Source organism: Callorhinus ursinus, unplaced genomic scaffold (assembly GCF_003265705.2).
Source record: "Callorhinus ursinus isolate GAN/ISIS: 27379988/994484 unplaced genomic scaffold, GSC_fseal_2.0 scaffold35, whole genome shotgun sequence".
Classification (NCBI taxonomy): domain Eukaryota; kingdom Metazoa; phylum Chordata; class Mammalia; order Carnivora; family Otariidae; genus Callorhinus; species Callorhinus ursinus.
The window spans coordinates 13022603-13049648 of NW_027397097.1; the positions used below are offsets into that span (position 1 = coordinate 13022603).

The window sequence follows — 27046 nt, forward strand, 5'->3', positions numbered from 1 at the left end:
GATCCCAGGACCCTGGGATCATGACCTAAGCCAAAGGCAGACACTTAACTGACTATGCCACACAGGTGCCCCTGCCCTCTAGTTCAGACACCAAAAACAAGTACAGCTTGTTACCTATACTTCTAACTGACTGGCTATAAATAGAGGTTCCTACAACTCTCCTTCGGTTTGATTAATCTGCTAAAGCAGCTCAGAGAACTCCAGAAACCATTTTACTCACCAGTTTATTACAAAAGACATTAAAAGATACAAATCAACAGCCAGATGAAGAGAGTCCTAAGGGCAGGGCCCTGAATTAAGGAGTTTCTGTCCTCATGGACTTTGGCGCATGGCATTGAGGCATGCAGAATCATTCTCGTTCACCCACCTGGAAGCTCTCTCTAGTTCTTTTGGGTTTTTATGGAGGCTTCATTACATAGGAATGATTTATTAAATCATTGGCCATTGGGGATTTAACTCAATCTCCAGCCCCTTTCCCCTTCCTAGAGGTCAGGGGTAGGACTGAGATTTCCAATCCTTTAATCACATGGTAGACTCCAGTGGCAGCCAACCCCATCCTTAGGTTTGGTCTAAGAGTCACCTCATTAACATAACAAAAGAAAAGGTTTTTAAGTGTTTTAGGAGCCCCATGCCAGAAACTAGGAGGAAGACCAAATATACATTCCTTCTCATAAACCATGATATATTCGATTACCCCATAGAAATGCTTCCCTGGCCAGTCTATCAGTGGACCAGAACCCTTCCTTGATCCTTAAGCTTACCAGCCACATTCCCTTTTTACACCTTTGCAGATCTGGGCTCAGGCTGCTCTCTCTTATATCTAATCACATTTATCCAAATCCTGCTGGTCTTTGTAGCACAGTGCAGCAGGAATGAAGTCATACATGAGTCATGCATGAAACCCAGCTTTGCCACTTAATGGCTGGGTGGTCTGGGGTAGATTAGTCTCTCCAAGTCTATTTCCTAATCCACAGAATGAGAATGCAAGTATGTACCTCACAGGCCTGCTTTGAAGATTAAATAAAACAATGCATGTAATCTACTTAGCTCAGCACTTGGCATATAGTAAGGGCTTAATAAAAGTAACTTAAAAAAATTAAATATCACAGTTCCAATCCTACTTCTTACACTGATCACTCTGGTTTTGATTGTATCTCTCTCCTCTTTACTCATAATACTGCCTGCAATTGTATCATTTATATAATGTCTTAGGCTGTTTATCATTTTGCAACATCATGTTTTATGGATGTAAGTGCTGACCTTTTGGTGTAGGAGAAACCATAAAATAGATGCTCTCAATAGCCACAGAAAAAGTACACTTTAAAGGACATGTTCATTTATTTTCATTGATTGACTGAGTGGTTACCTGATTGCTTCATTTACTGGTTAAGTAGATATGCACTGAGTATCTTATATATTCTGGACACAGAGATGAATCAGAAAGACTGTGATTTAAAGGGAAGAAAATTACTATGATGAAAAGTAAAAGTCATAGCATCTATATGGAAAAAGCACAATGATGGTTTCAGAGACAGAAAGATAGCAACTAGGAAGCTTCACAGAGGAAGAAGCCTTGAATGTGTCCTTGAAGGACAGGTTGTATAAGGTGATTGGGAGCTGAGAGGTGACAAGTGGTGGCTGAATGGCATAGAGTGTACACTCTAAATCAAGGCACATGCAAGAACACACCCCTGGGGTTAGAGAGAGCAAGGACCCACAGCGAACAGCAAGGGAACATCAATTATGTGGGGGCACTGAAAAGCTCTTTTCAAAATTCACTTGACCCCCTGGGACTTTCCTTTAATTAACACAACTGTGACCTTGGAGACTTCAGTAAATGCCTTTGCTTTCCAGCTGTTTTATTGATTTTTGGTTGCAGGACTTCGATTTTCATGGGTCCTCCCTGGATTCATTGTTCAAAAGTTACATCATGCCGCTATCCTGCCCGACTACCTGTTTCTTTGAGAAGTAACTTCCCTCTCTTGGAGAGGTGCCTGTTGACACAATTATGGAATGCTATATGGGACCTCAGAGGGCTTTGTGCTCATAGTGAACAGTAAAATTTATACCAGAGGCTGAGGTGGACCAGCCAAACTACTGTTTTTCACTAGGCAAGGTTCTACAAATGATACCCGAAATTAGTAATTACAACATTGATAATAATCACAGCTCAGTCGAGATCTGTCCCAGATCCCAGAATCCACAAGTAGGGCATCTGAAGGGGAATCTAGAAGTTCCTGAAGATGTTCTATTAAACATCTCAGCATGGATAATATTGAGATTGGTCTGTAATTTTTGGATAGCAGAGAGGATATACTCACTTTCCATGCAAGGGTGGTTTCTATTCTCCCACGTAAACTCTAAAACATTGACCGTGGTATTGCCTAATCAACAAAGTCAATGCCCTTAAGACCCCTAGGTGGATAAAGTCATCAGGATCTTCTTGTGAGTTCTTTAAGTTCTGTGGACATGCTCACTTGCTTTCATGATAATGATAATGGTGAACTTAAGTACAGAGATTAAGTATTAAGAAACTTTGAAAATCTGGGCCAGGGTCTGTGATTTGGCTTATTTTTATTTATTTATTTATTTTTAAAGATTTTATTTATTTATTTGACAGAGAGAGACACAGGGAGAGAGGGAACAGAAGCAGGGGGAGTGGGAGAGGGAGAAGCAGGTTCCCGTGGAGCAGGGAGTCCGATGCAGGGCTTGATCCCAGGACCCTGGGCTTGTGACCTGAGCCGAAGGCAGACGCTTAATGACAGAGCCACCCAGGCGCCCCTGTGATATGGTTAAGATCAAGTAAGGTTATTTTCCTCTTCCCATCCACTGAATAGACTTTTTGAGCAGCAACCTTCCTGTCTAACCCTGAAGGCAAAGCCGCCTATAAAGGGCTTCCAATAATACCTTCTTATGAGCTTGGGACATCAGTTCTCATCCATGGTATGATTAATTACCCACAGACATGTCATCATTGGTGGCAAGATGTATTACTAAAATGTTAGTAATATTCTCAAAATTACTAACTATACTCAAAAAACTGAAATTTGGTATTGATTTTTAATAACTTAGTACGAATCAAGGTTGCGAAAATAACTTCATTTTTACAATATCTTGTATTCCGGATTGCTTGCTTGATTAGGAATGCAGAGTGATGTTACCATGAGAGCATAGGGAGGCCAACAGAACTCGCACCCCATCTCACTTAGGCCACAGCCCAGGGGGCATCCCATGACCATCCACCATGTGAGTTGCAGGGAAAATGTGAATGATTACCATATTTCATCAATTGTAAAAAGAAATTGTTTTTACATTTTAACATCTCTGAAAAAGGGATGCATCTTACAGTCAATGGCAATAGTCTTAAGTAATAATAGACAGGGTTTTTTTTTAATTAATGGAATATAAAACACTGCATCTTACTTTTAGTTGCATTTTAGATTCAAGGTTAATTACTCCAGGACCCACATCCCACTCCTTACTTCAAAATTTCTCTCCAGTCAGGCTTATTGGTTCCTATAATATTGCCTTCAAAGTTAGTCTTCCTCTCTCCTTAGTCCTTTCATATTAATAACTCATTTTAAAATATATTGAGTGTCTATTTTATGCCAGATCTCATATTCTTGTAAAGTGTTTCCATTTATAAAATAGATATTACACCTAAGTCCAGAGCATTCAGAACAGAAGGTAAGCCAATGCTTGCCAAGTGTTTGAGCAAGAGCCTCTGAAAATGATCTTGATGGATTCTTAACTGTAGGTAAGTTATTCAGGAATGAGAGGTCATTTCTAAATGAATGGGAGCATGCCTCATACCAGCTTATCTAAAATCACAATACTATTACAAGGCCAGAAGCATATATATAACTAGGCATTGGCTACCAGGTCTTCTAGGATAGGTGCAGAGTTGGGAAAATCAGAGTGGGGTTGATGGCGGTGGGCAGTTTCCTGCCCTACTACCCTAGCCCCTGGACCTAGAGAGTGCTGGTGTCTAATATTTGTTCAATATGTGCCTGTTGCATGAATGACCACATCCAGCCAGGTAAAGTCAGATGAACACAATCTGAATGAGTGGTGCTACAGGGAAATCACAAAGGTCAGCTGCCCCTGAGGAGTGTATAAGGGAGATAGAAGGCTAAGGTTGCTGATCTTGCACTGGTCATGAGGTTGGATGGGAGTCACTACCTATCAATAACTAGAATTTCTTATCCTCAAGGTACTATTCTAAGAGATTTACAAATATTTTTTCATTTCATCTTCATAATAATCTTATAAAATAGCAACTATTACTATCTCTATTTTACTATGAGGAGACTGATGGGCCAGAGGTTAAGTACCTTGCCCAAGGTCTCACAGCTGAAAAAGGACAAATTTAGGAGGGGAACATAGGGAGTCTGGCTCCTGAATCTGTGCTTGGACATTCCACTACAATGCCTCTTTATTGACCCAGCAGGTGCTTTCTAAATATTTTAGCCACTATAATCACAGCTCCTTTGAGGTTAGATGTCTACAGTCTGCCCCATCCTTGAGGAAAGACAAAGTCAGCTCTCAGGCTGTAAGAAGTTAGGCTAGTAAGCCTGCCCTCTAGGTGTTGGCAGATAGGAAGGCACACATCCTGGATTTTACTTGGACATGATCCAGGTTTCTGGAAAAACCACTGAAAAGTTTACCCCAAACTGCCTGTTCCATTATCGTATTAAAATGAACATCTCGGGCGCCTGGGTGGCTCAGTTGGTTAAGCGACTGCCTTCGGCTCAGGTCATGATCCTGGAGTCCCGGGATCGAGTCCCGCATCGGGCTCCCCGCTTGGCAGGGAGTCTGCTTTTCCCTCTGACCCTCCCCTCTCTCATGCTTTCTCTCTCTCATATAAATAAATAAATAAATAAATCTTTAAAAAAAAATGAACATCTCTTCCCCTCCACACCCCACCGTCTAAGCCAGAAAGAACTGATGTTGGGAAAATGTGTTGACTTTCTTTGTTTTTGTTTTGTTTCGTTTGGTCCACGGTGTTGCAAAAAATGTAGCCTAAAGAAAGGTCTAGGGAAATTTTCACAGTTATATGTTAATTTAACTCTTATCAGAGTCTTTAAAACAATTCTTTAAACAGTCTCCAATTTCTCTTAAATTTTGGGATCGAAAATTAACATCTTAATAGGACACAGAATCAACAGCAAATATTTTTTTCTAAAATTACTGTTAGAGGTTAAATTACTTGCAACACTTAGAGGTAGCAGACTTGTTTTGTAAATTCTCCTGATCTCTTAGTTTCTGTCTTGAAAAGGAGATTAACATTCTTATTTTCATTAAAAATTGTTTTTGAGATTTACCTTTTTAAATTCCATACCCATGCTACATTATAGATCAAAATGTTGGCCCCTACATTGTTATTTTATATCCAGATAAGAAAAAGTCTTTTAATTTGGGCTTGGCTTGGAACAGAAATCACAAAAGTATCCATGTGTGCATGGTCGACTCCAGCTAGATTCTGGTAACTGCCGCTAACAACACTCCTTCAGTTCTAGCAGGGACGTTAGAAGAAGTTTCCCAAAGCCAGATTTAGCATCCAGTGCATAGTCAGAAGCCTCAGACAAACATGCAGATCAAAGAGACCTTGCTTTTTCAGCCTTTGAGAGTGGGGTGTCTTTGTTCCTAGTGCCTAGCAAAGGGCCAGAACCAACAAGGCACAATAAATGGTTGGTTTGTTTGTTGTTTGTTTGTTTTTGCTTTTTCCAGCTGGATAGAGACAGGAAAGTATTGCTTGATTCTCCCATGGAAAGCAAAGGCAACAGACTTATGATTGAAATACACACAATGGAGTGATAGGGTATGTTTGCCTGGGCTGCAGATGTGGATAATACATGAAAAGCAGGCCCATGTGGAATCTTGTGGGCACTTGGCAGCATATAATGTCCACTTTCCATCCTTGACATTGTGCTTTCCTCTGTATCTTGGATAATGGCAAATGCTATTATCGTATTTTCTTTTTATAAACAATATGGATCTTAGGATTAATCTCAGGGGATTTTACTGAATGCTTTTTGTAATATAATGAATTATGAGGTAATCTTATTTGTGTCTGGTACTCCTTTTTGTTCAATGGCAATGCTGGATTGTGTTCTTTCTTCTTATCAGTTTGAAAAATGAGGAAAAATGGGACTGTGCCTGTCTTTAATTCTGTTATCAACAATTGAGGGGAAACATATGTGCCATGTATTTTGCCAAGGCTATATTTTGTAAATAAACTGCCATTGTTAATTTTGGGGAGTGTTTCTGATTCATTACTAGCAATGATTCTGCATATTGTTATTTTTTAGAATCATACTTTCTTACACATATTTCCTTTTGATTCTTTCATCATCTTTTATGATTTCTCAACATTCTTCTCTATTAATGGTAAATACCATTATAATTCAACATGCCATAAATAATTTTATTGAATATCTACTTTGTGCCTAACACTGCTCTCATTACTGAAGACAAACTAATAAAGAAAGCAGTCCAGCTTCTTGCTTTTATGGGGCTTATTTTCAGATGGGAGAAGACCATAAACAAATAAACAAATAAGATAATTACACGTATTGATGAATGCTATGGAGAAATTAAAAAGGGTTATCGTTTTAGTATGAAAAGGTAGCACGTTAGGATGGCCAAGAACAGGGACAGTGGAGTCAGACCAGAACTTGAATCACAGTTCTAACACGACCCTGCTGTGGGATCTTGACAAGTCATTTTAGCCTTTCTGTGCCTTAGTTTCTTCATCTGTAAAATGGGAACAGTCATAGTCCCTGTCTCAGAGTCTTGCTTTAAGGATTATATGATTATATTTGGGAAGCACCTAGAACAGTGTCTGACATATACTGGGCACTTTGCAACATTAGCTTTCATTGTTTTAGTAGTTAACATTTATTGAGCACTTTTTATGAGCCAGGAATTATGATTATGACATATTTGTCAAAATTACCGTATAAAGAAGTCATTATCAACTCCTTTTCACAGATGAGGAATCTGCAGGTCAGAGAGACTAAACAACTTTCATGCAGTCATGCAGCTAGAAAGTACCAGAAGCACTCTATGACTTCTGCTCTGCCCTCAAACATCTACCTGTCTCTCTTCATAAGAATTAAGTTTTATTTTTTCCAAATATTTACTTTCCAGTGGCTTGGTAACTAAGTCCATTATATGTGTAATCTCATGTTTTTGGCTAGAAAGATAATATATATTTACTGAAAATAAAATTCATCCTTCTCAGGTTTCTTCTTTTCTGATTCTGATTTTTTTTCTGTTTTGCTGCAGCCTAAAATTCAGCTGTTCATTATGTTAACAACATATTTTATACACACCTAATATTATTTTATTCAAATAGAATTCATTAGTTATTAACCAACTATGTTGCCCTTTAGAGGTTACCTACAGTTTCCTATGGCATTTGTACTTTTTACATTAAATGCTTTAGTGTAGAGAGCTTTAGAAAGTATTTCCATTTGTGATGTCCCAAATTTTATCCACTTAGTTGAAATTCAAAATTGTTACTATTTTTTGTAATGACCTTTTTAGATGTCTTTCTCCTCTTCCTAATCACAGTTCCATTTAAACCAAATGACATGCAGAAATCCTCACTTCAGTGGTAATCTGCTTTCTTTTTATATCCAGTTTTAAACCATAATCACTACTCTCTTCCTTCAACTGCTCCGAAACATGGTGTATTTTATTAAGCAACCATCTTGCTAGATTTAAGAAAAGTGCTCTCTTTGAGCAAAGGGGAGTTCTAAAGCCCCAGGGCTTAGTACAGTGTAGCTCCACAGATTCTAAGACTAAGCATATAACATATTTAATGAGGCTTTGAAGAGAAAGTGCTATCAAATCCGTGAACTTGGCTTATACCATGGACTTTTTCTCCCTTCTAAAGAAGTGGGGAATCAGTGATAACACAGAGGGCAGTAATTGAGATCAGACTGTTGGTTCTTCTCCAAGACGGGGTTGCAAATAAGCACCTGAGTCAGGGAGACCACTGCTGGAATTTGCCTCTACCACTTCATTATGTAACTTGACTGAGATTTATTTCCTCATATGCAAAATGGGGATAATAATATTACAATGTTTGTGAGGATTAAACAGCATATATAAATATCTAGACATGCTAGGCATAATAATAATAATAATTACTATTTATTAGTTGTTACCTACTCTCTCCATGTTCACTTATGATTTTTTGAATTCTTTAAATTACTTCATTCCTTGGGGCACCTGGATGGCTCAGTGGGTTAAGCGTCTGCCTTCAGCTCAGGTCATGATCTCCTGGAGTCTGCTTCTTCCTCTCCCTCTGTCCCTAACCCCGCACCTGCTATCTCTTGGTCTCAAATGAATAAATAAAACCTTAAAAAAATTAGTTCATTCCTTAACTTTGTGGACATTTCAGGGTGGTATAAAGCAAGAAATCTCTTTTGCCTCCATCTAACTGTTTATCAGCATTTTTATTATCATCTTTAGAACTAGTGTCAGCTTCTCCACATGTTCCAACACATTTTCAAGATTCTTACTAAGCACCCAAATCTTCACTGACTGAGTCATTCATCAAACATTTATTGACTGCCTACTATGCTCACTCCCTTTCCTCATGAAATACTCTGTGGAGACACCAGATGTTTGTATACTTGCATTACAAGACTGAGGGGAAAATGCAACAATACCAAATACTAAGGTAGCATGAAGTAAGCAGTGGTACTCTACTGGGGATGGAGTGGTAAAGGCAGGAAGGCTTCCTGGAGGAGATGATCTCTAGCTTGTTCTTTGAGAGAAAAGATTTGTCTAGTGGACAAGGGAAGAAGGGAATTCTGGGCAGACAGAGTAATAGTCACTAAGTCACAGAGGATGAAACATCAAGACCTGGTAGGTGAAAGATAAGCAAATTTGGTGTCAGTAGGATATAAAGTACAAGGAGAGGTGCAGCTGGGGATGTGAAAGGAGACATATATTTAGATGCATTTATTTAGAGTATCTAAGAAAACTGGGCCTGGCATATAATACTCGGTAAGCACGCTTAAATTTTATTTGAAAGACCAACTCCCGTTTTTTAAATAAAGTACATTATAGGGGCAGCTGGGTAACTCAGTCAGTAAAGCGTCCGTCTTTGGCTCAGGTCCTGATCTCAGGGTGTTGGGAGTGAGCCCCGCATCAGGTTCCCTGCTCAGTGGGGAGCTTGATTCTCCCTCTCCCTCTGCCCCTGCTTGTGTTCTCTCTCTTGCTCACTCTTTCTCAAATAAATAAATAAAATCTTAAAAAAATAAAGTACATTATATTTTACCCAGATATTTTATTTGTATCTTATTTATATCTTGTTCTAGAGTCTCAGGCTCTCTTTAAATTTTTATTTTTTTGCTTTATAATTAGGAAAGACAAAGATATAGAATTGCAATGAGAAAACACAAATTGTGAGAGGAATTTCATAGCTCAGAGGAAAGAACTATAATAATGTATACCTAACGTATCAATATCATCCACAATCACAAAATAAATAAAAGATCGACAAGAAAATCTACTTTCTTTGCTTCCAATAAGATTAAGTATTCCTTTATCAGAAGACAATTGGAAATGTTTTCTCCTGAATCTAGGAGGAGGGAAGATTGTGTTCGTAACTGTAAAGACAACTCTGCTGGTTGAAGATCCTTCGTTTTCTTCAGCAGTTTTCTCCACACGTCCTCCCTGCCAGGACCTCCCCGACCCACACCCCTCCAAGAAGCTTCACATCTTCATCTCTTTGGACTGTATTCCCTGTATTTTGATGATGATTGTGTAGACATTCTACTTTTATTCTTTCTCACTAATAGTTACCCAAAGCAACTATTTCTCTGCAATTTTATAGAAAATTGTGTTTCTTTTAAAATACCTTTGTGTTTCTGCTGCTCATTGCTAAGTCATAACAGCTGGGGACTGTTACTAAAACTCTAACATTCCTCCTTTTGCTTCCCAGAAACACCCACAATAAATGGTATCTATTTTTAAGAAATTCAAATATTTGAAAGAAAACAAAAATATTTAAAATTTAGATAAAGTAGGGTGTGATTATTTACATTATTAAGAAATCAATCATAAAAAAATCTTCTGAGTGACCTTAAACAAAGAGGAATTTATGTATTTGCTATTACATAATCCAAAAAGATTACAAATATCTTTATATGAAGATACCTATTATATGCAACTAGATAATTCTTGCGCATATTTCCAAGGGAATAGGGTGGCTTTAAACCTTGATTTTAGATCCCTTTAGACTCCAGTGACCTCTTTAAAGGATATTGAGTGCTCCAAATTTTTCTAGAAGGAAAACATACCAGTTAATGAAGAACAACTGCATGAAGGTTTCTTTTGGAACCTGTGATCTCTTGGCAATCTACATAACACATTGGGTATTATGATAGTCACACTGAAAGAAAAGCTAGTATTTATAAAATTATTTCTGAATTGGGAAAATATCTTGCAGCATGAGGAATAGGCGCCCCTGGCTGGCTCAGTCAGTAGAACATGAGACTCTTGATCTCAGGGTTGTGAGTTCAAGCCCTGCACAGAGCTATTTTTTTAAAAATAATTAATTAATTAAGACATTGGGGGTGGTATGTGCTATGGTGAGCGCTGTGAATTGTGTAAGACTATTGAATCACAGACCTGTACCTCTGAAACAAATAATACATTATATGTTAAAAAAAAAAAGAAGAAGAAGAAGATAGCAGGAAGGGAAAAATGAAAGGTGAGGGGAAATGGGAGGAGGAGATGAACCATGAGAGACTATGGACTCTGAGAAACAAACTGAAGGTTCTAGAGGGGAGGGGGATGGGGGGATGGGTTAGCCTAGTGATGGGTATTAAAGAGGGCACGTTATGCATGGAGCACTGGGTTTTTTATGCAAACAATGAATCATGGAACACTACATCAAAAACTAATGATGTAAGGTATGGTGATTAACATCACATAATAAAAAAATAAATATGATATAATTCTCTTAATAGACTTCAGTGCAATGGGTGTTCTCCTAAGGTCTAAGATTCAATAGTTTTTCTCTGAGGTGCTCTTAGTTTCATGGCAAAACTATAGGGATCAATAAACTCAAAACTCAAGAAACCTAAAAAAAAAAAAGATATGAGGAGCAGATATAAACGCTACCCAAGTAAAAAAGAACAATTTTTTATTACTTAACTCTCCAGGCTATTAATCATCCTCTTATTAGGTATTTTTTTCTCCTTTAAAACCTGCAAATAAGATTTATCTATATTCCTTTATGGTCTCAGCTTCAGTTTTTATTTAAATAAGTTATTCATTAATTACATGGCTGCCTATTATAGCAAGAGGAAATGAGGATGATGTAGACGAAGTGGAAGAGAGACTTCTCAGTGTATACCTTTTAATACTATTTGATTTTTGAATCCATGTAATTATATTACTATTAAAAAATAAAGTTAGGGGGCGCCTCAGTGGCTCAGTCGGTTAAGTATCAGACTCTTGGTTTCAGCTCAGGTCATGATCTCAAGTCCCGAAATTGCCCCCGCCCCGTATGTCACCCTCAGCACTAAACCTGGAGGTTGCTTGTTCCTCTTCCTCTGTTCCTCTTCCCCTTGTCCACCCCCCTATAAATAAAATCTTTAAAAAATAAAGTTAAAATGATATACCATCAAACATTCATCCATCACACAAACATGAATATGTTTTCTCAAAATGTGTTTATTTAGCAAACTTATGGAAAGCCTGATAATTCTAGATTGATTCAAGTATCTTTATTTGGATAAAAGAATTATAAAACAGCATGATGCTAAAGAACATCTGAAGAACAGTATGAAGCATGAGAAATAGAATCAGAGAATCTGGGTACAATTTTAGCTCACAGCACTTATGAGTAGCATGACCTTGGCAAGTTACTTAAATCCGCCAAGCTTCACTTCTGTTACCTATGAGGAATGAGAATGATAATAATACTACCAGTCTATTCAACTCTCATAGTTGTGTAGACCCCATGAGAAACATATGTGAAAGCCCTTTGTGAATGGAGAAGTCCTAAACTTGTGCTAATTAATATCTTATATATCTATTTTCAAAGATTTTATTTATTTGACAGAGAAAAAGAGAGCTCAAGGATGGGGAGGGGCAGAGGGAGAGGGAGAAGCAGGGGCTCCATCCCAGGATCCTGGGATCAGGATCTAAGCCTAAGGCAGACATTTAACTGACTGAGCCACCTAGCTGCCCCAATATTTTATATTTTATTTAATGTTTCTAAGACTTACAAAAATGCACAAAGCCACTATGAGATCCATTGGGAAAAAGTCTATTTGTTTGCTTAATTTTTTGCTTTCACGTATCAAACAACTGAAGTAAAAGTGTTTTTGTCTTTGGCAGCCAGGTCAGCAGCAATGCCAAAATCAATGTTGGGACCACATAATCTACTCTCCTAGATCGATTACTTTTTCAGCATGGAAAATCAATGTTTGGGAGCTCTAGTTAATTAACATGATTCCCAGTAGGCATTTCAGGGGGAGTAAATTTGGTCTGCTACTAAAGTTTAAGAGAAATTGCAAGGCATGAATATTTGTTTAGCTCATTCATTCGTTCGTTCACAAATATTTGCTGAATGCCTACTCTGTGCCAGGCACTGTTCTAGGCCTTGGGGACAAAACAGTAAGCAAAACAGGCAAAATCTGATGCTTCCATGGAGTCTACATTCTAGTAGAAAATTAATTGAGCTTATAGCTTTTTTGGATCTTAACCACACACACACACACACACACACACAGACACACAAACACACACACACCTTATTTCTAACAGCTTTTCTTGCCTTCTGCTGAAAAAGCTTAAGACTGTTTTTTGGTGACAGAATTCTTCATTTATCCAAGACCAAACATGAAACACAAATAAAGCCTGTTCGGGTTGGAGGGGGACTGAACCCAGGGTCCAGGCTATTTCCTCTGGTACCCCACCCCCCAACACTTCCTGCTCTCGCCATTTTTTCACTGGGCCCAGGACTCTGCCGAGGACAGTTTATTTGACACTCCCACACAGGGAATTATTTCCACATCGATTTTGTTACCTAAAGAAATTCCTCAAAATCTTGTACCCACAGACTCCCAAGGGCTTTTTAAACTTTCTTTCCTGCTCTGGGTCTACTTCTCCCTCTTTCTTTCCACACAATATCCACATTACAGACTTTCTGGACTTTCTGATAATTTCCATAATAAGGACAGGTACCACTTATTGAAGATGTGCTATTTGTCAGAGTCTATGCTTGGCATTTTACATGCACTGACTTAGTTAACCCTCAAAATAGTCCTGAGAGATAGGCGTGAGTCTTTATTTTACAAATAAAGAATGATATTCCAAGAGGTGAAGTAATTTGTTTAAGGTTACACAGCTGTAGTAAGCCATATCTATCTGATTTCACAGTTGGAACTCTTAACCACTTGCTTCCCAGATTCTGTAAAGCTCTTTGATCCTGTCTGTATTTAGATAGTTTTAAGGATAATGCAAAGATCTGATGAGAGTCGGGGTGGAGGGTAAAGTTGGGGAGAAGGGGGTTGGGCGCAATGTTTGCTCAACAAGCTTGCCGTTGAGGGTTGTGATACTAGCTGTCATTTGAGGATGGCCTTATATATTCTAGACATTCTACATCTATTTTCTCCAATTTTCCCAGAAACTCTGGAAGGTAAATATGATTATCCCTATGATACAGGTGAAAGATTTCAGGCTCAGAGAGTTTATCACTCACTCAAGGCCTCAAAGGTAGTAAGTGGTGAGCCTTCTGCCTGCCTTTATACAAGTTTGGGGTTGCACTTATTCTCAGAATTGAACTGCAGGCCTCAAGCTCCCATATCTTGAAAAGAACAACAGAAACAACCACCACAAATTAAAAAGGAAGAGAATTCATCCACCTCTCCTGGAGCTGCCCAGGGCCTACAGCAAGCCAGCAGTAGCCTGTCTCCATTCTCAATCACATCTGATTATTAGACTCTCTGATCTGCCCTGCCTGTTGGCCCTGCCTAGCCCGAATACTCTTATTTCTGTTTCCCCAGCTGACTCATTTTCGTCCTTTCTGTACCTCTGTCCTCTCTCTCTCTGGGTACATGGCATTTTTCCTTCATTAGATTCTCCACATCCCTTCCATCGCTTCCCTCTCTTCTCTCTAATTCTTTTATCACCATGTGAATCTGCTTCCTTTTCCTTCCTTCTTTGAGGAGTGATCTAGTGCAATCGCTGTTCTGGAGTCTTTCTGCCTGAGAAAGACTCCTGGTTGTACTCTCCTGGTTAGTTGTCTGACCTTGGGAAAACCACTTATGCTTTCTGAGTCTCCATATCCTCATCTGTCAATGAACAAATGAGCAATGCAATCAAACCTCTACCATAAGTTTTTGAGATGTCTAAATGAGTAAACATATGCAGAGATTTTAGAATGTCATCAGACATATGGTGAGTGCTCCATACTAGTTTTAATTATTCTCTCTCTTGCTACCAACTCCCTTTCTCTTTCCCTCTTCCTCTCCTTTACATCTATATTTTGTTCTGCCTTAGCTAAAATAAAAAAAGTGAAGAGAGAGTTCCTACAGAATAGATACATTTATTCATTGGCATCATTCATTTATTTTTTCATTTGGTCTACATTTATTGAGTGCCTACTGTGAACGAGGTTCTGAACTGGGGACTAGGGTATAAAGATGAATAAAACATGCTTTTCCCTGAGGGGTTTATTTGTCTTGTAACAGTCAATCATGCTGTCCCATATTTTAACAAAATGAATGAATTCATGTATTTTAATAAGCCAACATGTAAGTCTACTGACTCTATTACCAACTTTCCCCCCCAAATCGGTCTACTCCTCCACCTCTACTCCTCTCCACCTCTTCTGCCACTACTCTAAGCCTACCACCACCATTCCACCTGGGTGAGCACCTTTTAACTGGATCTTTCCCAGCCTCTTTGGCACGACTGGCCTATTCTCTATTCAGCAGCCAGGGCTATTATTAGAAGAACAACTCTGATCCTGCCACCCTCAGGCTTAAAGTTGCTTTCAGGAGAAAAACCCAAATACCTGTCCTCCATAATCTGCCCGTGCCTCCCTCTTTCACTTCCTTTCACACAGTGTTTCTCCCACTTTCTCATATACATTTCCCTCCATTTCCTCACAACTGCTTCCTCTGCTCTGCTTTGACAAATTAATGCATACTCACTCTTCAGATTCAAGAAAATATTATTTTCTTGGGATGCCTTCTTGACCCTCTATCTAGGTCAGAGTTTTTTGTTTTGGTTTGGTCTGGTCTGGGTATATGCTAAGAATATACTTGATTATGTAGACTCTGAGAGTCTAGATTTAAGTTCTTGTCTTTTTCTAGAGCACTCACCTGAGCTTGTCTGATTCACTGGTGTGGTTTTACTTTGCTAACTGTAGGTATATCAGGAAAAGGTTCGTGTCCATTTTGCTCATCATTCTATCTCCAATGTCCAGGGCAGTGTGTCACTCATTGGAAGCATTTAATAAATATTAGCTGAATGAAGACTGAATGAATTTTTGTTCTGCCGTTGCTTAATTTCCCCAATGTGTCAGCACTCTTACTAAGGAAGCCAATCACCCTTAGCAGTGGGAATGTGAATATGAGAAAACTGAGTGAATAAGAGAAGATTATCTTGAATTGAAGTATAATTTGGATACTTTTGTCTTTTATACACTTAGTCAATGAGTCTACCAGGAATCCTATTTGGATTAAGAATCTATAAAGCACATTAAAGATGTATACTTTATATTTCCTGGACTTGGCTTTTCCATTCTAAAGTTGCTACTACTTGTGATTCTGAGACTCAAAGACATCACCATTATTTCAGCTTTCTGAATCTTTTAGTTATTGAAATTGATTTTTTTTTCCATAGTATTCCTTTTCACCCCTAATAAATCTATTTCCAAGCTTGGTAGTTATAATTTAGTTTAATTTAATTTATGAAACTGGTAAGATTTAGGCTACAAGGGGTCTATAAATGTACAATACATTGTTAATCTTGAAAGCCCCAACAAGCAGTGTTTCTACTTGAATTAAACTTGAAACCATTATTGGAGTGTTCAAATTCTCTTAAACCCAGAGAGAGCAATTTCCACAGATATAGATCTTTCCCCTTCCCACCAACTGGGTGAAAGCAGAATTTCCAGATATTCAAAATGTGAGGAATGAAATGAGAACATTCAGAAATTATCTGCTTGCAATAATTGTTCCTTGATGACACGTTCTAATTAGAAGTCACAGTAACTAAATTTCATAGAATGTCAGCTGGAAAGAGCCTTAAAAATAATCTCTCTAACCACCTTAATTAACAAACAAGGGCATCACTGTTGAGAAATGTGATGTGGCTCAGGCATGGCCAAAAAAGCATCAGCTGCAGAGTCAGGGAAAGGAGAAGAAAAGTGCCTCACTACTCATTATTGAATTTGATGGTTGGCTTAAATACTGGGATTTTCAAACAAATGTGGAGGTGAACTACACTAGGCTCTGAGAATATGGAGTAAATTTAGTAGGTATTTTCGATCTGTTTTAGCTTATATTCCCCCTCTGCTTGTCTCTGTGGACCATTCTTTAACAGCTGTCTATAATGTCCTGAAATTCCTTATCAGTGGAGGATCTGGGTTCATTTGGTAATACTTATATAGTCAAGAATATGATTAGGACCCTTTATTTCCATGTACTTGATCTGGGCATGGCTAATGCAAGGGATGGATCTAAGAGATCTTTTCGGTTGTCAAAATGTCTCTAGCTTAAAGATTTATTTAGCCTTCTTTCAGTATTAGCTAGTGAGTGCTTTATGTCACTGGATGCCAAGGGTCCTTCAAAATATTATAAAATCACAAGATGAGACACCCAAAGATCAATATATTTCATTATGGAATGAAAGGTGTTATGAGGCTGGGCAGAGATGGAATAACAGGAAGGGAAAGGACAGCTTTGTAAATATTTTCAGCCCCTCTGTTAAGAGTTTGAGATAATGTATTCCCAGGATAGATAATTAGGTCAAGAGAATTTTTTGAGTCAGGAAGTGATATTCCACTTTGTCCGCATTACGTTACTCAAGATCCAAACTGGGGTATAAGCATGGAGAAAAAAAAAGCAGCATCATTCATCACTGAAGTGTCTGGAGAGAATGTCCCATGAATCTGCAGACTCGGTTTGCAGGAATCATCTTTTCTGTCCTATGCTGTGGTGGAGGTTGGGGAGTTAAAAAAGCAAGTGGGAGAAGGCTAGGAACAAGACAAATTAAGTGATGGGACATCCTGGGAGATTTCTAGCTGCAAGAGGAGACAGTACCTGTTGGTGGAGCCTATATGCATATGAGAGAGATTTGAGGAGAAAGATATGGCTAAGCGATAAAAATTCTAGAGTCAGATAAAGTTTTATGTAAGTTTCCTTCCTAATAGTTTGGTAAAAATTAGAATATGCCAATCAAGTTAGTTAAACCAGATCTAATGCAACATATTTGGAGAAATCTGATATGTGGCAATACAGAATATCACTAAGGATGAACTGATGATGGATGGATGGATGGACAGATGGATGAAGGATGCCACATGAAGTTAGGATAGGGAAGAGGAAAAGCATTAGATATCTGAACTCTTTCTTGAACTACCAGTATTTCCAGACTGGTGGTTACTTTTTTTAATTAATAGTAATTGCTTATACTTTTAAAGCTCTCTTATATATATCATTCAACTGTGATACAGGAATAAAAGCAATTAACAAGAGAAATAAGCTAGAATGAAAGTGAAAATCTGTGCATGAGAAAGCCCTGAGGCTCCATAAGAATTTTTCAACCCCCTTTTGATCAAAATAATCTAATTGGATTAGATTCCTTGGGCTATTTAAGCCATCAGCCAACATAAGCTACTACAGTAAATTCAAAGAATTAAGGAGTTTACTAGCTGTTCAGCTTGCCTTCGCTTTAGTAGCTATGACAAATGTTAAGATACTGAACTGCTTTCCTATGTGGATGTTGATTGAGCTTCAGTTCCCCCATCTGTGAAGCTGGATAAGGTGATCTTTAAGGATTCTTCCAACTCTAAATTTTCATTTCTCAATGATTCTAGTTAAACCATACAGAATACACCAAGTTAACCAGATTGTGCATTCATTTCTTCTTAAAGAATGCAAAAAACGCAAAGCACAAAGATGCAATATTAGTGACAAAATCTTCAAATAATGGAATTTATACTTCTATATTACTTGAGGGGTTATTTCTTTAAAAAAAAAAAGATTTTATTTATCTGTCAGAGAGAGCGCACACACAAGCAGGGTGAGCGGTAGGCAGAGGAGGCAAGGGAGAAAGAGGCTGAGCAAGGAGCCCGATGCGGAACTCGATCCCAGGACCCTGGGATCATGACCCAAGGTGAAGGCATATGCTCAACCAGCTGACCACCGAGGCATCCTGAGGATTTATGTCTTTTATCAAGAAGTCAGTAACTGGAGAGTTCTTTTGAAAATATTTTCTCATCCTAACTTTTTCTAAGTGAGAAAATGAAAACTCATAAAGATGAATAACTAGCATGAGGTCACAGAGCTAGAATTAGAGTTGGCATTAGAATACTGGTCTTCTCTTCCTAGTCCAGAGTCTTGCACAGTATTTTCCATTCCAAAACTCATCCTGAATGTTCCCTGATGATGCTGATGCAATTTCTGACCAAGACCTACAGCTGGACTTTATGAGTATTTCCTGGGCATTTAAGATGCAGTTATTTGCATTGAGAAACTATCTCAACATGCCACAGCTGCTCATTCATATGCATAAACTTATGTAGACATTGATTTAAAGAAAGAAATATAGGTTGCATTGTAAGTAAGCTTCTTGAATGTTGTATACACTCTCATTTCTGGGAACCTTTAGGTATAGAAGCTGTCTATATTTTTCCGATGGTAAATTACATATTCATTTTAAGTTTCCATCTCATCTTTGACCTTATAGAGAAATAGACCATGGTGTCCAACTCTGGTTTAAGCTTGTGACTTAATTAAGACTAGTAACTCTGGAAAAGAATTTCACTTCATTCTGAAAAGAATGAGTACTTTTTTTTCTTTTAATTTAATTTCTTAAATTAGTTTCACAATTTAAAAGGAGTAAAAAAGATTACTGAAATGAACTTCTGCTTTAAAATATAGTAAGTTACTTAAAAAATTTTAAAGTGATGCCTTAATGACTTTTTTCTTTTGGTCTGTAAAGTCATCTGTCAGGATGAAGTTCAATCTTACCTCATCCTCACTCAACTGCTTCTCTACGCATTTGCAGGAGAGGCCATAATGAAAGGGAATGAAGCCTGAGTAGGTTCACTGTTTCACTGGATGAGGAGTTCTAGCAAGATTTGTGAATTTGCTTGATAATCTGTATTTAGAGGGGAGGTATAGTCTAGGTAGAGGTGAGTGGCACATGAACTTCTTAGATCCCCTGCAGCCTGACCTGTCCCTAGTAAAACCACTGAGGCATGACCAATCATTGAGTTACACATGCCAGAAATCAAACCTAGTAATGCCGCTTTATGTGAATCGTCCTGGACTCCAGGTAGAGGGAATGACAAACCACAATTTCTGCAGGGTCCTCAAGTATTCTAGTGCAGTGCTTCTCAAACTAATGTACATATAAATAACCTATGGATCTTGATAAAATCTGGATTCTGAATCGAGTAGGCCAGAGTTGGGGCTTGAGATTGTGCATTTCTACTGGCTCTCAATTAATATCTATGCTCCTGGTTCATAGACCACACTTGGTAGACCAGGACTCTAGAATAATTCCTTTTTTCCCCCAGCTTTCTGCATGGCTTACTCCCTGATTTCTTTGAGATCTCTGCTGAAATATGAACTTATTAGCTAGGCCTTCTAGACCCACGATATATTTCCCTGTTACTATTACTTTTACCTTTCTTCCTGTTTATTTATGCTACTGATCATCATCTAACAAATTTAATATTTATTTGAGAGGCCTTTTGGCTCACTTTTTTATCATTTCCTAAGAACATTGAGTGGGGCATAATAAGTGTTCAGTAAAAATATCCATTAACCGAATACACGTATAAACGAACCACATGGTCACTCTGCCACAGTTCCATAAACCAGACCACATTTATAAGTCTCCAGGCAACAATTAACTCTGTCCTTGGGGCTTTTCTTTCAGGAACTCAAGTAGTCTGTTAAAAAATAAAAGGTGGATCACTGGGAGTTGTATGGAAGTATTGAATCACTATAATGTACACCAGAAACTAATAATACAGTGTATGTAAACTAACTGGAATTTGAATAAAAGCTTAAAAAAAAAAAGGTGGACAAAATCAGACCCCTCCATGGTCTACTCAAGTCCCTGCTTGTTGATGGGGACCCCCATTGACCTCTTCCCTGCTTGCAGGCCCTTCTGAAGGCTTTGCGGGATCCAAAACAATGCCCCGAGCAGTCAGATTAAAGCCAAAAGGATATTGATGGTTGCCATAGGGATATCTTGGCAATTAATTGTCTCTGTTTTGTACTTTATCCAACAATTTATATTGTTCACTTCATTCTCATAGTGAATAGCTGGTGCTTTTTTACTTCAACCCCAGTCAGTGATCTCATAGTAAGTAGAGGTATTATTACATAGTGAGAAGGCAGCAAATGCTGTAAAGGTTTGCCCCAGTCTGATTCAGAGAAATGCTGTGTTAGACCCTTTTTGATAAATGTATAATTTGGTTACAATCAATGACTTTTTAAGAAAAAAAAAAAGATTTATTTATTTATTTGAGAGAGAGAGTGAGAGAGAAAGAATGTGTGAGAGGGGCAGAGGGAGAGAGAATCTCCAGCAGATTCCATGCTGAGCATGGAGCCCAGCGCAGGGCTCAATCACATGACCCTGAGATCATGACTTGAGCCGAAACCAAGAGTGGGATGCTCAAGAGACTGAGCCACCTGGGAGCCCCAGTAACTTTTTAAAATTCACCAGTGGTGTTAAAGTTGAGTTTTGGAACTTTAAAAAATGTTAGAGCTTTAATCATCTTTTCTTTGTGTTATATTACAGAACAATAGCTGTAGATTTCCCTCAATGCAGGAGAAAGAATGTTTATCCACTAGGGTCACATCTTTGTAAGGCACCACCTAAAAACTGCATCAACACCAAATGCCCAATCTGAGGACTCATTTACCATTTTCCGCATCTAATATCAGAACCCCAGGCAATTTATTCAATATTCATTCAGCAAATATTTCTTAAACACTTCCTATTAATTATTTGCCAGCACACTGAAGATATTATATTGCATTTCTAAAACAAATGGAGACCCATTCAATAACTCTTTAATAAAGCATAGTGAAATTCATGTTGTGCAAATTCTCTCAGGACATAAAATGAGTGATAAATGGGTTCTTGCCCTCTAGAAGCTTACTTGAATGGGGAATTGTGCAAATCATGTTAAGGGACATACAAACTCTCTGAATGTAGGTCTAGAGAGCTCAGAGAAAGAATCAATTAACACCGACTTAGCAGATAAAAGATGATTGCATAATGGAACTGACATCTGCAGGCCCTCAAAATGAGTAGAGATAGAAAGGGAGAAAGGAAGAAAAGGGAATTCCAGGGAGAGGAACCCACATGAGCAAAGGCCCAGAAACAGGACTTCTCAGGACCAAGTGTTGAAATGTAGAAAGCAGTCCTGTGTAGCATGGGAGGGTACAAAAGGATGATGCTGGTGGGTGATGATGGTGTAGAGTGAAGAGGGAGCATGGAGGTTGGCTGGGACCATATTGTGAAGGGCACGGAGTTTGTGCACAGGTACCTTGGGATTGTATCCTAGAGAACCATAATTCCGAAAGCACTGGGGAAGATGGCTGGAAAGGGATAGGAAAGGGGTGTAGATGTATATGCATGTGTGGGGGGAGGGCAGGCATTATGGTTCCTTTTTTGAAGTAGTGTTGGAGTAACTTCACTAACTAAATAAAGGTAATTGGAGTTTTTTACAAGAATTAACTTCCCATATTTCTTAAGTAGAATTATTCCTTAATTATCAGATACATGGTCCTCTTAAAAAAAGAAATAGAGAAAATAACTTCATTATTTTCTTCCTAATATCAATATAATACATATTAGTTTCCAAGTAAGCATGTGATAGAAAGATTAAAAAAAAAAAGGTAGTATAAATGAATCACAATCACGCCACCAGAAAAAAACATTGTTTACATTTGACGCTTCAAATGTGGCTTTAATTCTACTACCTAGAACTAGACATTGAATAAGTTTTAATGATGGATAGAGTAACTTAAACAACTGGGGGCAAGCTCATTTTAAGCAGAAGTAAGTACAACAACTTTGGTCTTACTTTGCACAGTAAAACTTGCCAAGGAAGACATTTATTGTTACATTATGATAATTATAAATTGTTTATAATTATTCCAAAAATGTGCTAAGTCTTATGAAAAACACAGTTGGAAATTGTTTTATATTTTGCAATAAACACTTGTTTAGCACTTATTTTCTGCTTTGAAGCAAAAATGAAAAAATGCAAGTAGTAAAACCGAGTCATCCCTCCAATCTTCAATTATTTTCAAGTGGAAACTCAAGTGCTAAAGAATGGTAAATGTTATTCACTAGTTCAGCAACTCTTTAACAATTACCAATAATATGTATAACACTAAAAACTGATTTATCAGTGAACAAAATATAGGTTTTGTGCCTGCACACATGGAGTTCAAAATCTTATTTAGCTTAGCAAGATATTTTTTTTCCCTCTGCCTTTCCGAACAGAAATCCCACCCATTTTAAAAATCTGGCTCCATTTCCCCATTTCCGTGAAGTACTCTTGTACTGTTTTGACTCCTGCAGCTTTATTCCTTCTCTGACATTCCATAATTCTCAGATATGGTGTCATTTTTATATAATTTTGGTCCTACGTCATCAGAAAATGATCTCTGTTAAATGTATCTAAGTCCCTTCTCCTCAGTAAGATTATAAAAACATTCCTTAAAGACAAAGACTTGGGATGGGTGTAAGGGCCAAATTTTCTGAATATCTAGTAATACTGAGGAAGGAATCTAGTATATTCCTGATAAAAGCATTTGAATGTAACTGAAAAACTTATTTACTGGAAGCCTGGTTCCTGACCATACCAAAAGAGAAGTCAATAAAATTTGTCTTAGCATGGACACCTCACAATACTGGTGCAAATGAAGGGGATCTGGTAAGAATTTCCTAATGGACTCTCATGGCATACTCTTCTTTTCACTTGTTATCTTAAAGGTAAATTGTTCATTATTTCCTAAAATTGTCATATAATTTAAATGTCCCTAAATGATCTAAACAACAATCCAATCAGTTTTCCATTTCAAACAATAGTTAAATTAAGTCACAGTTACACATTAAATTTACAAAGGAGGAAAGAGGATTGCTTGACGTTACATTACCACATTTCCAACTGATTTAAAGCTGTGATGAATTAGAATACAGATAGACTATTAAAATAGGAAGTTCTGTGAATCCTATCTGTACTTTGGCATTTTGAAATAAGCTTATTGTTTTTATTTACAAATTTCTTCAGAAGCACTTTGAAAATCTATTACATGATTTATAAGACATGTTTTGAACAGGCATCTTCACAAAGTACGGCACAGTATCCAAATTAAGTATATCGCTTAAAGGAAACAAAAGCTGTAAGGAAGCTTAAGATGAAGATTTATGTTGATAGAACTATGACATGCTTGTCCTTTATTGTAACGTTTAAAGTTTAAAATCACTGTGTTCAAGGACATTTGAATGGCTACCTTCACTATCAAGGACTTCTAATTGGTGTAATTGGTGTTGGAGATGAACTTTTTCAGAAATGGGAAAACAGCTTGGGATATTTATGCCATGTGACAGGTTATGGTGAAGGGCATACAGTTTGAGACTGAACGAAAACAGCTATAAAGAAAATGGAAAAATTCCACGGGAAAGTTCTTATTCCATATGAAGTAGAATTTGCTCCTCAAATTATGCTCACCCAAATGTTTTTTATTCTCTATTTTACAATGGATCCTTCTGGAGCCAATTTACTCCTATTAGAAGACATGTCTACTAATTTTTAAGAAGTAGAAAGACTTTCAAAACTGGGAAGAACATTTTCTCCTGGTGCTGTCATCATCCATCTTTGACAATTACAAATCCCCTCTTCCCCAGCTCTCTGGCCATATCTAGGTAAGGCCAATAGGAGAAAGCATTTAATACATTTTTTTTATACCTAAATTGCAAATTCTAATTCTAAAGTCAGGCAAAATAAATGTAACATTCCAAAAGACAATGGCAGAATGTTTTCTTTATTTTCACGGGAAATATGTGGTTGGCCACCATTATGGTAAAATCTAAGATGTCACAGGCAAGACACAAACCAGTCTTCCAAAGAACAACAGACCAACTGACATTAAGAAAGAATCACTTTAAAAGGTCAAAGAAGCTCTTTATACCCCCACACAAAAAGGCTCTCCCTTAATGTCATCTTGTACTTTCATGTTTACCTGTTTAATAGTCCTGTCTGCTAGCCATGTGGACCAAGGGTAATTAACTACATTTCTTAAAGACAGAAACCACACCCCTTTGCTTTTTTGTAAAAAGTCTTAGCCCACTGTGGGTGCTTAACTATATTTCATTAACAAAAGGAGTAATCTACATACAAATTTGCTGAAAAATCAACCACACAGTAGGTAACATCCCTGTTGTCTCACTGAGCCTCATTCTGATCACAGAAACAGATGTTCAAACAAACCAAAGAGAAGAGTATGGCTAATGCAATTTAGGATAGCTCATCAAGTCTCAGTTGGCTAATCTGATTTATGACATCTCACCAAGTTTCAGGGTTTATAGTAGTGTGTTACAAATAAGCGATACTATAGCAGAAAAAGCAAAACAAACAAGCCTCAAGGACAACAAAAAAACCGTGTTAGTGTTAGTAAGAGTTAATGCCACAAAGAGAGAATATGGTCCACTGATCATGGTCTGTTTCTCTCTCTCCTTGCTTCTAAAGGGATTCAGGAACAACCATCTTCCCCCACTGAATGTGCCACTTAGGCATGTGGATTTTGACCTAAAGACAGTGGAGACCCTCCAGGCTCAAGAGAAACTTTTGCCCCTCCCATAAACACATAGAAGAATCTCAGTTGGGGGTCTTTCCCAGAACAAGGGCTATTAGCAGAAGTAAGTTTTATCTGAGTGACCCATCTGTATGGCAAGGCAAATATCTAATTACCAAACATCTGTTCTTCTTATGGCCCTGTGAAGTGGACTCCTTTCCTCTGAAGTCCCAGACCCCTACCCACTTCTTAGCTCAGGATGACATATATACCTTATTTTGCGTGTCTATGTGGATTCCCTATACATATGCTAGTAAATTTGATTTTCTCCTGTTACTCTGTCTCGTGTCAATTTGATTCTTAGTCCACCTTAATTCTTTTTATAATCCATTGCTGACCAAAGTGTGTACCAGATAAGAACATAAATAATAAAGCTGATGCCAGGTTTTTTATTTTTTAATTCATATTTCAAACAGGATTTTCTAACTGATGTTTTCCTTGGAAGATTAAGAGTAACAAAGCCTCATGTTCTTTGGACATGGAGCACCCATTTTTCAGGACAGGTAAGTTTTTAAAAAAGCCTTGTTGGTGGAGACTGGTTAATACAGGTGATCAGAAATGTGGGTACATATTCACAAAGAAACAAATTGGAACATTGTAAGTGTGCATTCTCACTGACCTTCAGGTTGGTATTGTGCTATAATTGTCACCGTCTGTCCAGCCCCCTTCAGTGCAGCGGCAGCCTGTTCATGAGATGCTCCACGGAGGTCAATGCCATTCACCTGGAAGAGGAAGCCAGAGAATTTTGGCATTTCATAAGGCAGATTATTCTGATAGAAGAAAAATGTTTCTCCAAACTGAGAAGCTAAGATTATGTCCCCTGCTTCAAAACCCCTCCCATCCTAACCAAGGCATGTGAGTGTTACTTAGCAAGTCTCAGGCTCATGACAACTTTTAGTTAGCAAAGACATGGAATTTCATCTCGTGGCGTTTATAGTATGTCTGACTGGGTTGAAACTTCGTCTAAGCATGTCTACCAGAATTTTAGTGTGCGCATTTAATGTGCCTCTGTGAGTTTCCTAGATTTCTGGGGGTGGTCATGAGCCTTCAAAATTAGAGGAAAAACGGGATAGTGAGGACAGACACATGTAACGTACACAGACGAGTGTGTGCTGACAGATTAATGTATTCAGACGAGGTTTCGGGGCAGACTATGAAATGCAGCTGGCTACCTGCCAAATCCCTCCTTTTGGTCGTATGCCTGGTCCTGTCATCCCGAGCTTGGTTGGACAGCCCTGAGCCTTGTTCCAAAATAAACTTGACTGCCCCATTTCTCATGTACAATTCCAGAATGAATTCTGACAAAATGAAACAAAGAATGCCTGGAGTTTATGTTGCTGTTGCTAACTCCCATTTTGGGGCCGATGCCAAAAGAGAAACAGAACATCTAAAAAACAAGCACAAAACTCTGCCGAAAGGGAAAAATCATTCTGACGTCAAATTTAATGAGAAGTAAAAGCTAAAATCTTTCTCAAATCAATTCAGTCTTAGTCAACATAATATAATTACTGAGTGCTTTCCAACGTCAGGGCTCTGTTTCTGCCTCAGGAGAGGGACCAGGGGCGGAGAACAAAGGTGAACAAGGCAGGCCCCTAAGCAGCTTTTCTGCTTCGACTGAACACACAGTAAATCCAGTTTTCCAACCTACAAAGAGCTAGTTTTTTGCAGCTGATGCCACAATTTGGCTTCCTTTTATTTACAGAGAAGCTGGCTATCGTCCATGAAAAGTAATAATAAAAAAACCCTGACCAGTTGCATGTAAAATATAAAATCTTATTTTGCCTCTCATCTTTTTGACAACGATACTGGGTGGTGGATGGTGAGTTGCCTCTGTTTCCCTGTCGGGGCTGAAATATCTGTGTTCTTTAATTCTACACCCTAGTCCTCTCATAATAGCTTCGTGAGAGTCTCCTTATCCACTTTTATAATTGTCCATGCCTCTTCCC

At 38.1% G+C, this 27046-nt stretch overlaps 1 protein-coding gene across 23 annotated transcripts in view; it reads right to left on the minus strand.

Annotated features, from left to right (window-relative positions):
- DLG2 (discs large MAGUK scaffold protein 2) overlaps positions 1 to 27046 on the minus strand; it is a 2181535-nt gene that overhangs the window by 286161 nt on the left and 1868328 nt on the right. For all 23 annotated transcript variants that reach the window (XR_012374525.1, XM_073879808.1, XM_073879828.1 and 20 more), the window contains one exon: positions 25720 to 25822. Coding sequence is in view for 21 of the 23 variants with exons in the window: in XM_073879808.1 (XP_073735909.1) it covers positions 25720 to 25822 (103 nt within the window). In the remaining 2 variants the exon portion in view is untranslated. The remainder of the gene's footprint in view (positions 1 to 25719; positions 25823 to 27046) is intronic.